The sequence below is a fragment of the Triticum dicoccoides genome, chromosome 4B, assembly GCF_002162155.2.
Source record: "Triticum dicoccoides isolate Atlit2015 ecotype Zavitan chromosome 4B, WEW_v2.0, whole genome shotgun sequence".
NCBI lineage: Eukaryota > Viridiplantae > Streptophyta > Magnoliopsida > Poales > Poaceae > Triticum > Triticum dicoccoides.
Window position 1 is genome coordinate 32462029 of NC_041387.1, and position 12551 is coordinate 32474579.

General features: G+C 44.1%; 1 protein-coding gene, 1 long non-coding RNA gene and 1 other non-coding gene across 3 annotated transcripts; 1 reads left to right on the forward strand and 2 right to left on the reverse strand.

Moving 5' to 3' along the window:
• The first annotated feature begins 3026 nt into the window (after positions 1 to 3026).
• Positions 3027 to 5311, forward strand: LOC119293279. Its single transcript, XR_005143012.1, has 3 exons — positions 3027 to 3944; positions 4555 to 4637; positions 4787 to 5311. It is a non-coding gene; the product is annotated as an uncharacterized LOC119293279 (long non-coding RNA).
• Positions 5312 to 6800: 1489 nt separating this feature from the next.
• LOC119296625 lies at positions 6801 to 6953 on the reverse strand. The gene has a single exon (XR_005145347.1). It is a non-coding gene; the product is annotated as a U4 spliceosomal RNA (small nuclear RNA).
• Positions 6954 to 7576: 623 nt separating this feature from the next.
• On the reverse strand, positions 7577 to 12545 carry LOC119294813 (coatomer subunit alpha-3-like). Its single transcript, XM_037573085.1, has 3 exons — positions 12290 to 12545; positions 11260 to 11754; positions 7577 to 10735 (listed from the first exon to the last, which is right to left on the reverse strand). Exons 1-3 carry the CDS (start codon positions 12495 to 12497, stop codon positions 7785 to 7787), a joined length of 3654 nt encoding a protein of 1217 aa, XP_037428982.1. The 5' UTR covers positions 12498 to 12545; the 3' UTR covers positions 7577 to 7784.
• Between the last annotated feature and the right edge of the window lie 6 nt (positions 12546 to 12551).

The window sequence follows — 12551 nt, forward strand, 5'->3', positions numbered from 1 at the left end:
CCACACTATCAAAAAGCAGCAATGGAGGAAATAATCGTAGAACTGATTAAAAAGGGAGAGATTCAACCCAGTGTTAGTCCTTACTCTTCTCCTGCTATTATGATCAGAAAAAGGGATGGAAGCTGGAGATTATGCATTGACTTCAGAGAGCTTAACTTGTTAACAATTAAAAACAAGTTCCCAATGCCTGTCATAGAAGACTTACTAGATGAATTATATGGAGCAAAAATCTTCAGTAAGCTGGATCTGAGATCAGGGTATCATCAGATCAGAATGGCCAAAGAAGATATTCCAAAAACAGCTTTCAAGACTCATATGGGACATTATGAATATATTGTTATGCCTTTTGGACTTTCCTGCGCGCCAGCTACATTCCAAAATTTCATGAACATCCTGTTTGGGAAACACAAGGGATTCATCTTGGTGTTCTTCGATGATATTCTGGTTTTCAGTAAAACAATAGAAGAACACATTGAGCACTTGAAGATTACTTTCAAATCCTAAAGGAAAATAATCTTTCAGTCAAAATGTCAAAGTGTCAGTTTGCTACACCCAAAATTGCCTATCTGGGCCATATCATCTCTGCAGAGGGAGTAGCTACAGACCCTACAAAAATCACAGCTATTCTCCACTTGCCAACTCCTACTACAGTAACAAAGCTAAGAGGATTTCTGGGTTTGACTGGGTACTATAGGAGATTTGTGAAAGATTATGGAAAAATCTGCCGACCTTTACATGACCTTTTGAAGAAAGATGCCTTTCAATGGGGTACAGCTCAAGACACTGCCTTTCAAACCCTGAAAACGGTGATGACCACTTGTCCTGTGCTCACATTACCAGATTTTCAGCATCCTTTCACCATTGAAGCTGATGCTTGTGGAACAGGCATTGGGGCAGTCTTAATGCAGAGGAGCAAACCCATAGCATTTTTCAGTCAGAGCTTAGGTCCTAAAGCAGCAGCACAGTCAGTCTATGAAAAGGAGGCCATGGCAATTCTGGAAAGCTTAAAAAAGTGGAGACATTACATTTTAGGCAACAAGTTGATCATTAAAACAGACCAACAAAGTCTAAAATATATGGCAACTCAGAGACTGACAGAAGGGATTCAACACAAACTCCTGGTCAAATTACTGGAATTTGATTATGTCATTGAATATAAAAAGGGAAAGGAAAATGTGGTAGCAGATGCCTTATCCAAAAGAGATGTCAAAGAACAAGGAAGTTGTCATAGCATGACACAAGTTGTTCCAGATTGGGTGGAAGACATTAAACTCAGCTATTTGGGAGATGCTGACAGCTCAGCCTTGCTACAGAAAGTAGCTGCAGATGTTTCTTCCACACCACAATATTCTCTTCAAGATGGATTATTGAAATACAAAACAAGATATTATGTGGGTACTGCAAATGGATTCAGGCAACAGCTACTGAACATCTTCCACTCTTCAGCTCTTGGTGGTCACTCAGGGGTCAAAGCCACATATCACAGAGTAAAAAGAAACTTTTATTGGCCTCACATGAGAAAAACCATAGAAGAATTTGTGAGCCAATGCCCAGTGTGTCAAGTGACCAAAATAGAACATATCCATCCACCTGGTCTGTTAGATCCAATTGAAGTAGCTCCTATGGCTTGGGCTCATATATCCATGGATTTTATTGAAGCTCTGCCAAAAGCTCAGGGAAAGGAAGTGATTCTAGTGGTTGTAGACAGACTAACAAAGTATGCTCACTTCATTCCTCTTTCACACCCATACAATGTGCAGTCAGTCTTCCAAGCACTAATGGATCAGGTCATCAAATTACATGGCATCCCTATGGTCATTATCTCTGATAGAGATAGAATATTCACAAGTAAGTTATACAAGGAGCTGTTTCATGCTTTGGGAGTGGAACTAAGATTCAGCACAACAGATCACCCTCAAACAGACGGACAAACAGAGCGAGTGAATCAATGTCTCGAAGCTTATTTGAGAGGGATGGTTTTCCAGGAACCAAAACAGTGGATTAACTGGTTGCCATTGGCCGAACTATGGTACAATACTTCTTATCATACATCCTTGAAGTGTACTCCATTTGAAGCCTTATATGGCTATAAACCTCCACAAATTGGTGAATTCTCTATTCCAAACAATCTATCGACTGAAGCTCAGGTTACACTAGAAAGCAGAGAACAAATGGTGCAAAAACTCAAGGAAAACCTCTTGCAAGCTCAAAACAGAATCAAGTTCTATGCTGACATGAAAAGGTCAGAAAGAAATTTTGAAGTGGGTGACATGGTGTATCTAAAAGTCCAACCATACAGACAGAATGCTTTTGGCCTAAGAGGATCTCTCAAACTCAGATCAAAATTCTATGGACCTTTCAAAGTGCTACAAAAGGTGGGGAATGTATCATACAAACTCCACCTTCCAGACGAGGCTGATATTCATCCGGTGTTTCATGTCAGCCAATTGAAGAAGCATATTGGACATCGTGCGGTTCCTTTGCCCCATGTTCCTCTGGTCACTCCGGAAGGATATGTTAAGACCTACCCAGTAGCGGTCCTCGACAGGCGCATCATACAACGAAACAAGCAACCGGTCGGCCAATGTTTGGTTCAATGGGAGAGTTTAGCTCCAGACGATGCTACATGGGAAGATGCTACTTTTCTTAACAACCATTTTCCAGGTCATCGGCTTTTTCACCTTGAGGACAAGGCGATTCTCAAGAGGGCGGCATTGTCAGGGCCACGACCCCGCCTGACAGGAGTTACAGAACTGAAGAAGGAGCGAGCCACACTGAAGAGAAGACAGCGATCTCAAGTTCAGAAGAAGGACGGTCCAGATCTCGCGGTAACGATTCAAGACATCATGGACGGTCCAGATCCGCAGGAGAGCAAGTTACCACTATTCCTCGTCAAGCTGCTGTCATTCTTGGGTTTTAACCCTCTGTAACACTCTGGTGAAAAACTTGTAATATAAGCCCGTCGCACCGGCGAGGAGGGGAAGAAAATTAGATATCTCATTCGCATCTCTCTAGTCTAGACTTAGGGTTCGTCCGTACTTGTACCCAGACTCATCCCCAATTCGGGGTATCTGCCAGTAAAACTCCCCTGATCCGAGACAATTTCGTCCAAATTCGTAGCTCTGGTTCGATTGATCATTACCAAGGTCTCACACACAGGCGGGCGGCCACGTCTCGCCCGACCGTCCGCCCACACGCCTCCTCCTTTGGGGTCCGGCGAGCGGCATCGGCGGCCATGACGAATTGGCACGTGTGCGGCCACTCTGCTTCGGTTCAGGGGCTACAGGCTATGCCGGATTGGCCACCGGCTCAAAGGGGACGCGCGGACGTCCTGGTCCTGCTCCTCCCGACCATGTTGATGTGGCGCGGGGCGGCGGCCTCAGAGCCTGGGGTGTACGCCTGTTGACGGGGCTCGGGGTGGCTGTGGCTGAATATCACATCTCCTCCTCTTGTCCTCGGGGTGATTAGCATCGGCGAAAGTACTCCGCCCACATCCTGTTTGATGTTATGCTATGACAGACTGGGAATTTTCAGATCCAACTCTTACCACTATTTAGATAATCAGAATGAAAAAACAAGTGTATCTGATGTCGGATCTGCACCTAAAACAAGTGTACATGATGTTCCAAGCTGTCCGTGTTGATGGCCGAAGAGTAGGCGAGGGTCCACTGTTCATTTGATTTCGTGGGGATTATCCAGAACAATGCGATCTGAATTGAAGCCAATCCGATCCAGGTGAAACAGAAGTTGATAGATTATTCCGGAGACGAGGTGATATATATATATATCAAGCGGAAGTCTGTTTGTGTGACTCTGCTTGTATGTTGTCAAGTTGCAAATAGACTGGTTTTATCAGTTGTTGCTTGATGAGAGATCAACCAGTTTATGCCTGAGATTTGTGACTCTACATTTAATGCAGTACAATCGAGAGCTCATGGCATCAGGTACGCTTTAGATACAAAAACTCTCGCTCAGTTTAGTTCCCGTGTAGTGTTAAATTCTGGTGAACTATATTCGTTACAAATGATAAGCTAAAGCAGATTTAAACAGATGATAAATTTGCTCAAACCACGTTCAGTTTCAAAACTGACCTGAAGCTGCACTCAATGGCCCTATGGATCCTCTCTTTTAAAGAATCTACCTGTTTGTTGTCATTTTGTGGGACTTATAGGAAGAAGACATGAGGTGGAGTACTTCTTAAGATAATCCTACTCAATGCATACTAGAAATTGCTATTTGAAAAAGTTGGTCTGAAGTGACTCTTCAGGGCTTGGGAGGTTGTCAATTTCTGTGTACATGTTACTGTTGTATACTACTAATACAAGTTTTGTAGTCTACAAGGGATCTGCAGTACTTTCATAGTAGCGAATAAAGAATGAATCAAAGGGGATTGATTTACTACTATACCTAAATTAGTTACATATATATTGTATCTTGTGGATTAATTCTTGGTCAACTAGGTGTAGGTGATTTTTCAGTTTTGACACACACTTATCTATTTACATAATGTGGTTATATGTTTCATTTTGTGGCTAACCACGTGAAAGTATGTAGGTTCAAACCGATGTTGTGGCCAACACAGATAGTAGCAGTCAAGACAATGACTTTTTGGACGAAGAAGAGTGACTTCATGCAAGGTACTAACTTGATTCATGAGGACTGCTGGCATAGTTATTTTGCGAATTGATGGTTGAACTGAATACTTCAATTTTTTCCTTTTGGTCTTTCCTCCTTGTGTCGATCGCCTAGCAGATATTTGTTTTACCTAACCTTTTGATGAAATCAGGAAATGAGTTCCAATATTGGTGTGACGAGTCCCTTGACTGAAGGAGGAGGATGACGTCAAGGGAGGCATGAGCCGGCGGTGGCAGCATGAGCCATCACGATGCATCGCTGGGAGGCTCCGGGCGGGGGGCATGAGAGGTGTGACACAAGTGAGGAGGCGAACTAGAGAAGATGGGTAGATTGAGATGGATCATACAAGGATGAAGGGATGTTATAGAGCCGTTAGCTGACGGTGCAAATTTCCTGTGTGTGTCGATCTCGGTTGCCATGCAGTAAATGAAGAGTGTGTGTATGCCTGTGGCACCCTCCATTTTCATATTTGGAGTCCACACAGGCTGGGTGGCCGAGGGGAAGAGTGAGCGATTTTTTTTGTTCCGTTTTTTTTTGCCTGAGTAGGTGTCTGTGAGGACTCCTTCCCCCTTGGTGATTTTGGTGATGGTGGTGAGATGGTGGATTCTTTTTTTGCGGGATCGTGTAATATACATAGAAATTTTTCTGAACTTCTATTTTACATGTGATGATTCATAATTCCATATAGGCATCAGGGGTTGGGTCGTTGCATGCAGAATATGACCACATTCATATCTTTTTAAAACATATACCCCCTTGTTCTTAAATATAAGTCTTCTTAAAAATTTAAATATGAACTATATACGAAGTAAAATGAATGAATCTACGCTCTAAAATATATCTATATATATTCGTTTGTTCATATATTTGTATGTAGTCAATATTGAAATATCTAAGAAGGTTTATATTTAGAAACGGAGGAAGTATTTCATGTTTTCACTTTTCAGATAGATGGATGGATAATGTCAGTGTTTTGAGGAAAAAAAATACAGTGGGCACCTACCTACCAAGTTTTTTATGCGGACAATGCGAAGTTTTGCTCACACAACGTCAAATTTTTTCTTCCGTTGCAACGCACGGGCATATGTCCTAGTATATCTAATTCATCTATAACTAAAAGTATAAATATAGCCGGCAGCCACACACCTCCAATCCGGACTCTCAAATTGTCAAATACATGCAAATCAAAGCACATCCATCATACACGCCAATGTCGCAAGTACATTACAAGAGTTGGTAGCGAAAATACATAGTTCTTAAACAATAATTGATATTAAGTGCACAACTCAACAGTAGCTCTATGGTTTTTATTGTGGGCCCACATATGCTCCCCAACGTCACTGAGTAGCTGCATGTGCACCTGATGATCTCGAAGATTCTGATGCATCCGCAGAAAGTTCATAAGCTAATTTGTATCTTGATCTTTCAGGATTTGGACTTGTTCTCCAGACACTTCAAAATCATTGGTTTGTGCTACCCCATCATCCCCATCCTTGACAATCATATTGTCCAGAATAACACACATGCCATCGGCTGTCACAAATTTTCGGATTCCCACATCATTGTAGCTCCACGAACAATTCCCCAACGAGTTTGAAGCACTCCGAATGCCCTCTCCACATCATTCCTAGTTGCTCCCTGCATTGTTGCAAAGTGTCTTTGTTTGCCGGCTTGTGGTTGTATGGTCTTCACAAAAGCCGCCCACTAATGATAGATGTCATCGGCAATATAGTATCTCATGTCGTTGTGAGAATCGGGCATTCCAAAGAAATCATGCCAAAATAGTCATGTGATGTCAATATGATGGCGGCCTCTTTGGTGCGACCTTGGTATATTCCATGCAAATCTTTGGGGCAGTTCTGCCATTGCCAATGCATGTAATCAGTTAATCCGAGCATTCCTAGAAAATTGCCTTTCCAATAGCCAACATCTTTTATGCGACAGACATGGGCACTGCGAGGAATGTGAGGAGAGGGAACGGCCGAGTGGAGGCTAATAGGATGGTGGTCTTCACTCAACTTACATAAAAAATTCCTCAATCTCAGCTTCCAATAAAAATTTCCTCAATTTCATAACTCTGATGGTAATTAAGATAAACTTCATATCAAGAGTACAAACATATAATTTAGCAAAAAATGTAAATGCTTATATTTTACGAATTGTAGGGCTTTACCCTCACCCAAAGGAAAGGGAGCCCTTCCAAAAATTCTCAATGGCCCCGAAGGGCCAAAGAAGGGGTTTGGAAATAGTTTTCAACCAGCAATTGACGCGCCTCAATATAACCTCACTAGCTGCGTCATTGCCCCAAGCGCAAAGATGGGATTAACAGTTCCCCTGTCACGCCATCTTATACCCATCTCCACCTCTCCTGCCTCCTCGCCCACCGATGTGGGACAAAAGAAACGTGCAAAAACCAGCTGTGCACGTTTCGCTCTTCTCATGGGCCGCTAGTATACACAAAGCCCATTTCTCTCTATCTTACGCTAATCGGCCTGCGGTAAACAAGAGCTAAGCGAATGATGTTCTCAAAGAAAATAAAAAACTGTTGTCTCAAAAAAAAACTGAAGCCAGTGAGTTAACAGATTTTTTTTTTCGGCGTAAGTTAACAGACTTGACAGTTGACACTATCACTTTTTGCTCAGGAAAATGGTAACACCATGATTTTTCATTGATAAGAAAACATATCCTAAACTTTTCAGAAATGATAAATCCGGAACGTTCGGGGTTTAATCATGGCAATTCAAACGTTTTCGATGTCAAATTTAGTTGACACGAGGCTGAAAGTTTAGCTGGCAAGGCAATTTTCTTGCAAAAAGCAGATTTGTCATGCTTACCAGCTACACTTGCCATGGTCAACAAATATAAATTGCCAAAAAAACGTTTGATTTGCCATAGTCAGAGCGAAACTATGATACATCAACGGGTAGGCATAGTTCGCATGTAAGTCTCAAGCATATAACAGCATCCTCAAGGCAAACAAAAACCGGGGTATGGAAAGTGATAGAAAAAGTATGAGAAAAACTCCGACAAAAACCATGTACTATTATACTTATTCCTTACACAATCAGTAAACCTCCTGGTAAAGTATAAGATAGACTTTACGAGACTAGAAAGAATATAGGGGAGCTCTAACGACTAGCCTCTTCCGCTCATCTCGTCTGTGTAGGGGAGCACAGGAGGCCCGAGGCGTCCGCGCAGACCACAGCCAGCTCGCATATGGTACAAAGCTGCCCTTCAATGGCAGGAACAAACCGGGATCCGCAGTATGGGCACGAGATGTCCTTTTGGCCGCGGTAGATGGGAACATACGTCGAGCCACAGATGACGAACGGATTTCTGCAGTCATAGTTGAGCTCATGGCTGTCCTTCTTGCCGTTGCACTGCTGCTGCACCTGCCGAGCCTTCTTCGCTTGGACCTCGTTAGGGCTGTTCTCAAGGAGCAGCCTCGCAAAGTGCTCTGCGGTCGCAAAGTTCTTCTGCTTGTAGCATAGAGCCATGGCGTTCGAGAGCACAAGGCGCATGTGAACCCTCTGGAGCTTGCAGTTGGTGAAGTAGGCCGCCAGTTCCTGTTGCCGGTTGACGTTGTCCTTCAATTCCTTCCTCTTGAGTTCCATTCTTAGACCAAGAACATATTCCCTCACTATCTCGATCAACTCCTTCACTTCATCAACTTCTCTCCGCGAGTCCACCACGATCAGGGGAATGGTATGCAAGATGCTGAGGAACTGTCTCAGCGCTTCTGGGAACTTCCCCTCGGTTGTGGCTTTGTAGGCTGCCTTGAGTCTGTCTTCCATTTGTGAGAAGGTGAAAACTAGTGAAGGAGGGCCCCTCACGTTAGGACTTGAGGACTCACTCCAACCTTTCTCAACAGCAATTGATATAACGGGAGCAGTTGCAAGTGCGCGAAGATATGAATGACTGCCCATATGAAGATCGAGAAACATGGGTTTCAGGGGAGCAAAGTTCTTGATGCCCAACTGGCGGCTGAGCAACCTCATTGCAGTGTCGAAGTTGCCTGCTGCTGCATGCTCCCCAGCAAGAGAAGATTTCTGAGTCCAAATTTGGCTGACAGGCATTCCTGGTGTAGGAGCAACAAACACAGTGGAGCGAGCATTTCCAGCAGCTTTTGGGGTCTCAGCTTCAGGCAATTCCAGATCTTCAAGATCCCAACCACCTTCCTCACCATCCTCCTCGTTCGCTTCACCTTCCTCGGGATCAAAACCATCACCCCCATTTGCCACTGCATCACTTGCATCCACAATATCCAAGTCCTCATCACCCCAGTCAGCACCAGCAGCTTCATCATCTTCCTCAACTTCTGCTCTCCCAGTAGCATCCAGTCCACCCTCAAATATGCCACGCATCACCCGGAGCAATGGCCAATCAACGCTGGATATGAGGGGTGCGGGCGGAATCAAGAGTGAGCGAGTTTTTCCTTCAGGTAGAGAAGGAACATTCTCACCCAACTCAGCAGCAAGCCTTTCAGCAATTTCAGTGAGACCATGAGTGGCAGCAGTGACGTAGGCAAGAGGAAGCTGTCCAGCATTCTCCAGGATCTCAGCTCGCTTCCTAGCATCGCCAAGATACAATGCATTGTGGAACTGACCCATCAAATTGTTATTCTGTCCGGCAATTTTGCACATGAAGCCAACCTTGTCCATGTAACCAGTAATAAGATACAGAAATGTCAGCCTCTCAAAATTCTTTGTCCGCTGGTATGCGTATTCCACAATACCAACATTCCCCTGCCTCAGGGCCTCAATTCCCAATCTGTACCAGTGATCCTTGTCATCAATCTCTTTTGCAGAAGCCACTGCGATTTGGATGTTACCACTTTCAAGAGCTAGATTGAATCTTGTCTTTTCATCTTTCACAAAGTGGAGAGCAACTTCTGGAAACCCTTTCTGTTGCAAATATGAAATCACTGCCTGCCCACACAGCTGTGAGCTCTTAATCATACTCATAACATGGTCATAACGTTTCCGGAGAAGGGCGAGCTTGAAAATGTATTCAGAAGCATCAACTGTTATCAGCTTGTTCTTTCCATCACGATCAAGATAGAAAATGTTGTTCCCAATAACCCTTGTTATGTAAACAGGGACATCAAGGGTCTTTATGATCCCACTATCTCCATTGGGAAGACAGTATTTGATATGGTTCAAAGTAGAGTAAATAAAAACACCGTTCTCATCCCAGGCACCACTTTTCACACGAATAGTTTCATGCAGTGTAGAGCGATGGACAAGCTTCTTGCTAGCTATAACTACTGCATGCTTGCTCAGCAGTGCAACATACTCCATGTCACTGGACCAAACTACATATTTAACACCAGCTGACTGGAGTTCACCAAGAACTAGCCTTTGTTGTAGATCAAAGATGGTCACACGATCTTCAGCTTTGCACAACAAATTACCAGTCCCAGCATAATAAATTGCATCAGTCGCAATAGGAAGAGGACTCTTCTTCACAATTTCGTTCTTAAGATTCTTCACCAAAACTTGATTGCTACTCTTCTCAAGGACAGCAAACCTATTCCGTGCCACAAAAACAGCCGAGCCACCAGCTCCCTTCTTTGCCTCTTGCAAATAATCAGCCCTGCCAGCAGAATCTTTAGGAACAATGTACAGATCATATGAGCCCCCGTCCACATCAGAGCAGATCAACACAGCATTTTCAGTTGGACTATAAGATAGTGTCCTGGGTGACTGGTTCAAGCTGACAGATCCTGGTCTTCTTATTGGAGCCACCTGAACTTCCTTCTGGGTGGAGTACTCAAAGAACCGGAGGAATCTGTCCTTCACATAGAACACAGTATCAGCACTCACGCTGAAAGCTGGGCGTTCCCTCTCTAATTTAAACACAATCATGCCACTGTCATGACCAGCAGCAAGAAGATTCATTTCAGGGTGGGCAGCAAGGATCCAGAAACGGTCATGTTCCCGCCTAAATGTCTGAATACCAGTTCGCTTTGTGGCATCCCAAATGCGAATGCTTTTGTCCTCTGAGTTGGACACAATGATGTCTTGCTTCGCATGGAACATCACACACGACACATTATTCATGTGCCCCCTCAAAGTATCAACTTCCCAAGCCTTGGTATCTGTCAAAAAATATCAAATATTGTTTTATTGTTTGTTCAATCCAACAAATACTCAACAAAAAAATAATTAGTTCTAGACTAGACATTCAATTGACATTTCTCATGTTGAACAAACAAGAGTAATTTCACAATTTGTTTATAATTTGTTCAGTCCTACCAATATGCAGAGTGTTTTACTGGATATTAAATGGTTATATGCATGTAATCACTCAGAATTAACAAAGAAGTAATTTGATAATTACGAAACATGTTTCTTAAGTTCAGCTAGTTTTGATGACCACTGATAATTTACTTGATATTACTTAACATAGACTGAGGAGTAAACAGTAATAGGTTCTGTACAAGTAATATCACTTAAACAGAATCAAAAGGATTCAAAATAAAATGACTAATTCACAAGCATTGTTTCAAACTGCCATACAAAAGAATGAAATGATGCATACATAAATATGTAATTATTGTTTAGATACAACAAAATAAAATAAACCAGACATAAATAGTTAAAGAAGTGATTGCATTGTTACCATTCATTCTCCACAGCTTCACTTGCCGGTCATCAGCCCCAGAAACAATGAGTGGCAGTGTAGGGTGAAATGATGCCCAGTTGACACCACGGTCATGGCCTTCCAAGACATATTTCACAACCGCATCGACGCCCCCAAACAGATCAGTGTTCATCTGAGTGAGACGCAGGATGTCATCTGCAGGTGACACCGTCTTCTTCCTCAGGGCACCAATATCCCAAACACGGACAGTCTGATCTAGCGATGCTGACACAACCAGGTCCTCCTTGGGGTGGAAGGACGCGCACATGACATAGTGATTATGCCCCGTGAGCACAGCCACACAAGTACGTGACTGCCAGTTCCAGATCCGGATTGTCTGGTCATCACTGGCACTCACGATCCATGGGTACTCATGGTGGAATTGAACAGTACGAATGTAGTCGAGATGCCCAGTAAGCGTAAACAAGCAGCGGTGTGTCTTGTAATTCCACACCTTGATCTTATAATCATCACCTGCATTGCATCACAACCAAAAAAACTTAGTTCAACCTTTTCATGCTCCAACCTGTGACTCACTGTTAAGCTAGTAACTAAAACATGAACCAGACTAAGCAGAGTGCACCCCAGTGTCATCAGCCAATCCTAGTGAGCATGCATTGGATTATTTTACCACCTACTCTACATTCATTTTCAACTGGCTAAAAATCTTTGGTGATACCAGTCACTAATAACAACCAAATGGCACCTGAGGCACCAAGTAAACAATTCTAGAAACAGCAAAGATCATAAAGTGAGCACTAGATCCGACAAGCCCATCCTACCAACTTAGGATTCGTTAACAACCACCGGCACACATCAAGCGCGATCTAACAGCAGCGCCGACGGATCACACAGACATCTAACGGCCTCGGAACTCGCGCGCAGAGCACCCAATCCAAGGTAAGGCTCGGGGCCGTAGCGCGCAGCTCTGTATCAATCCGCAAATGGCAAATCACGGACGACCCGATCGAGCCGAGCGGGATCTAGCAGGGCGGGGCAAGGGCAGTACCTCCGGAGACGAAGAGGGGCTGGGTGGCGTGGAAGTGGACGCCGCGGACGGGGCCGTCGTGCTCGTCGAAGCGGTCGAGGAGGGTGCCCATGCGGTAGTCCCACATCTGGATCACCCCGCTGTGGAGGCTGGCGAGGATCCATGGCCGCCGCGGGTGGAAGCTCAGGCCCTTGACCCGGTTGCTCTTGGTCTCGAACTTGGTCAGCATCTTCCGTTCCCCCGCCGGCGGCGCGTCGTCCCCGGCGACGGCGGCGGCGGCCCC

What these genes read in the sequence shown, in the direction of transcription:
- LOC119294813 (XM_037573085.1), bottom strand. Translation starts at nt 12,497, where the DNA reads ATGCTGACCAAGTTCGAGACCAAGAGCAACCGGGTCAAGGGCCTGAGC. An exon ending in GCCCCTCTTCGTCTCCGGAG is followed by an intron (nt 11,755 to 12,289) that starts GTACTGCCCTTG and finishes GATGCAATGCAG; the next exon opens with GTGATGATTATAAGATCAAG. An exon ending in GAAGCTGTGGAGAATGAATG is followed by an intron (nt 10,736 to 11,259) that starts GTAACAATGCAA and finishes ATTTTTTGACAG; the next exon opens with ATACCAAGGCTTGGGAAGTT.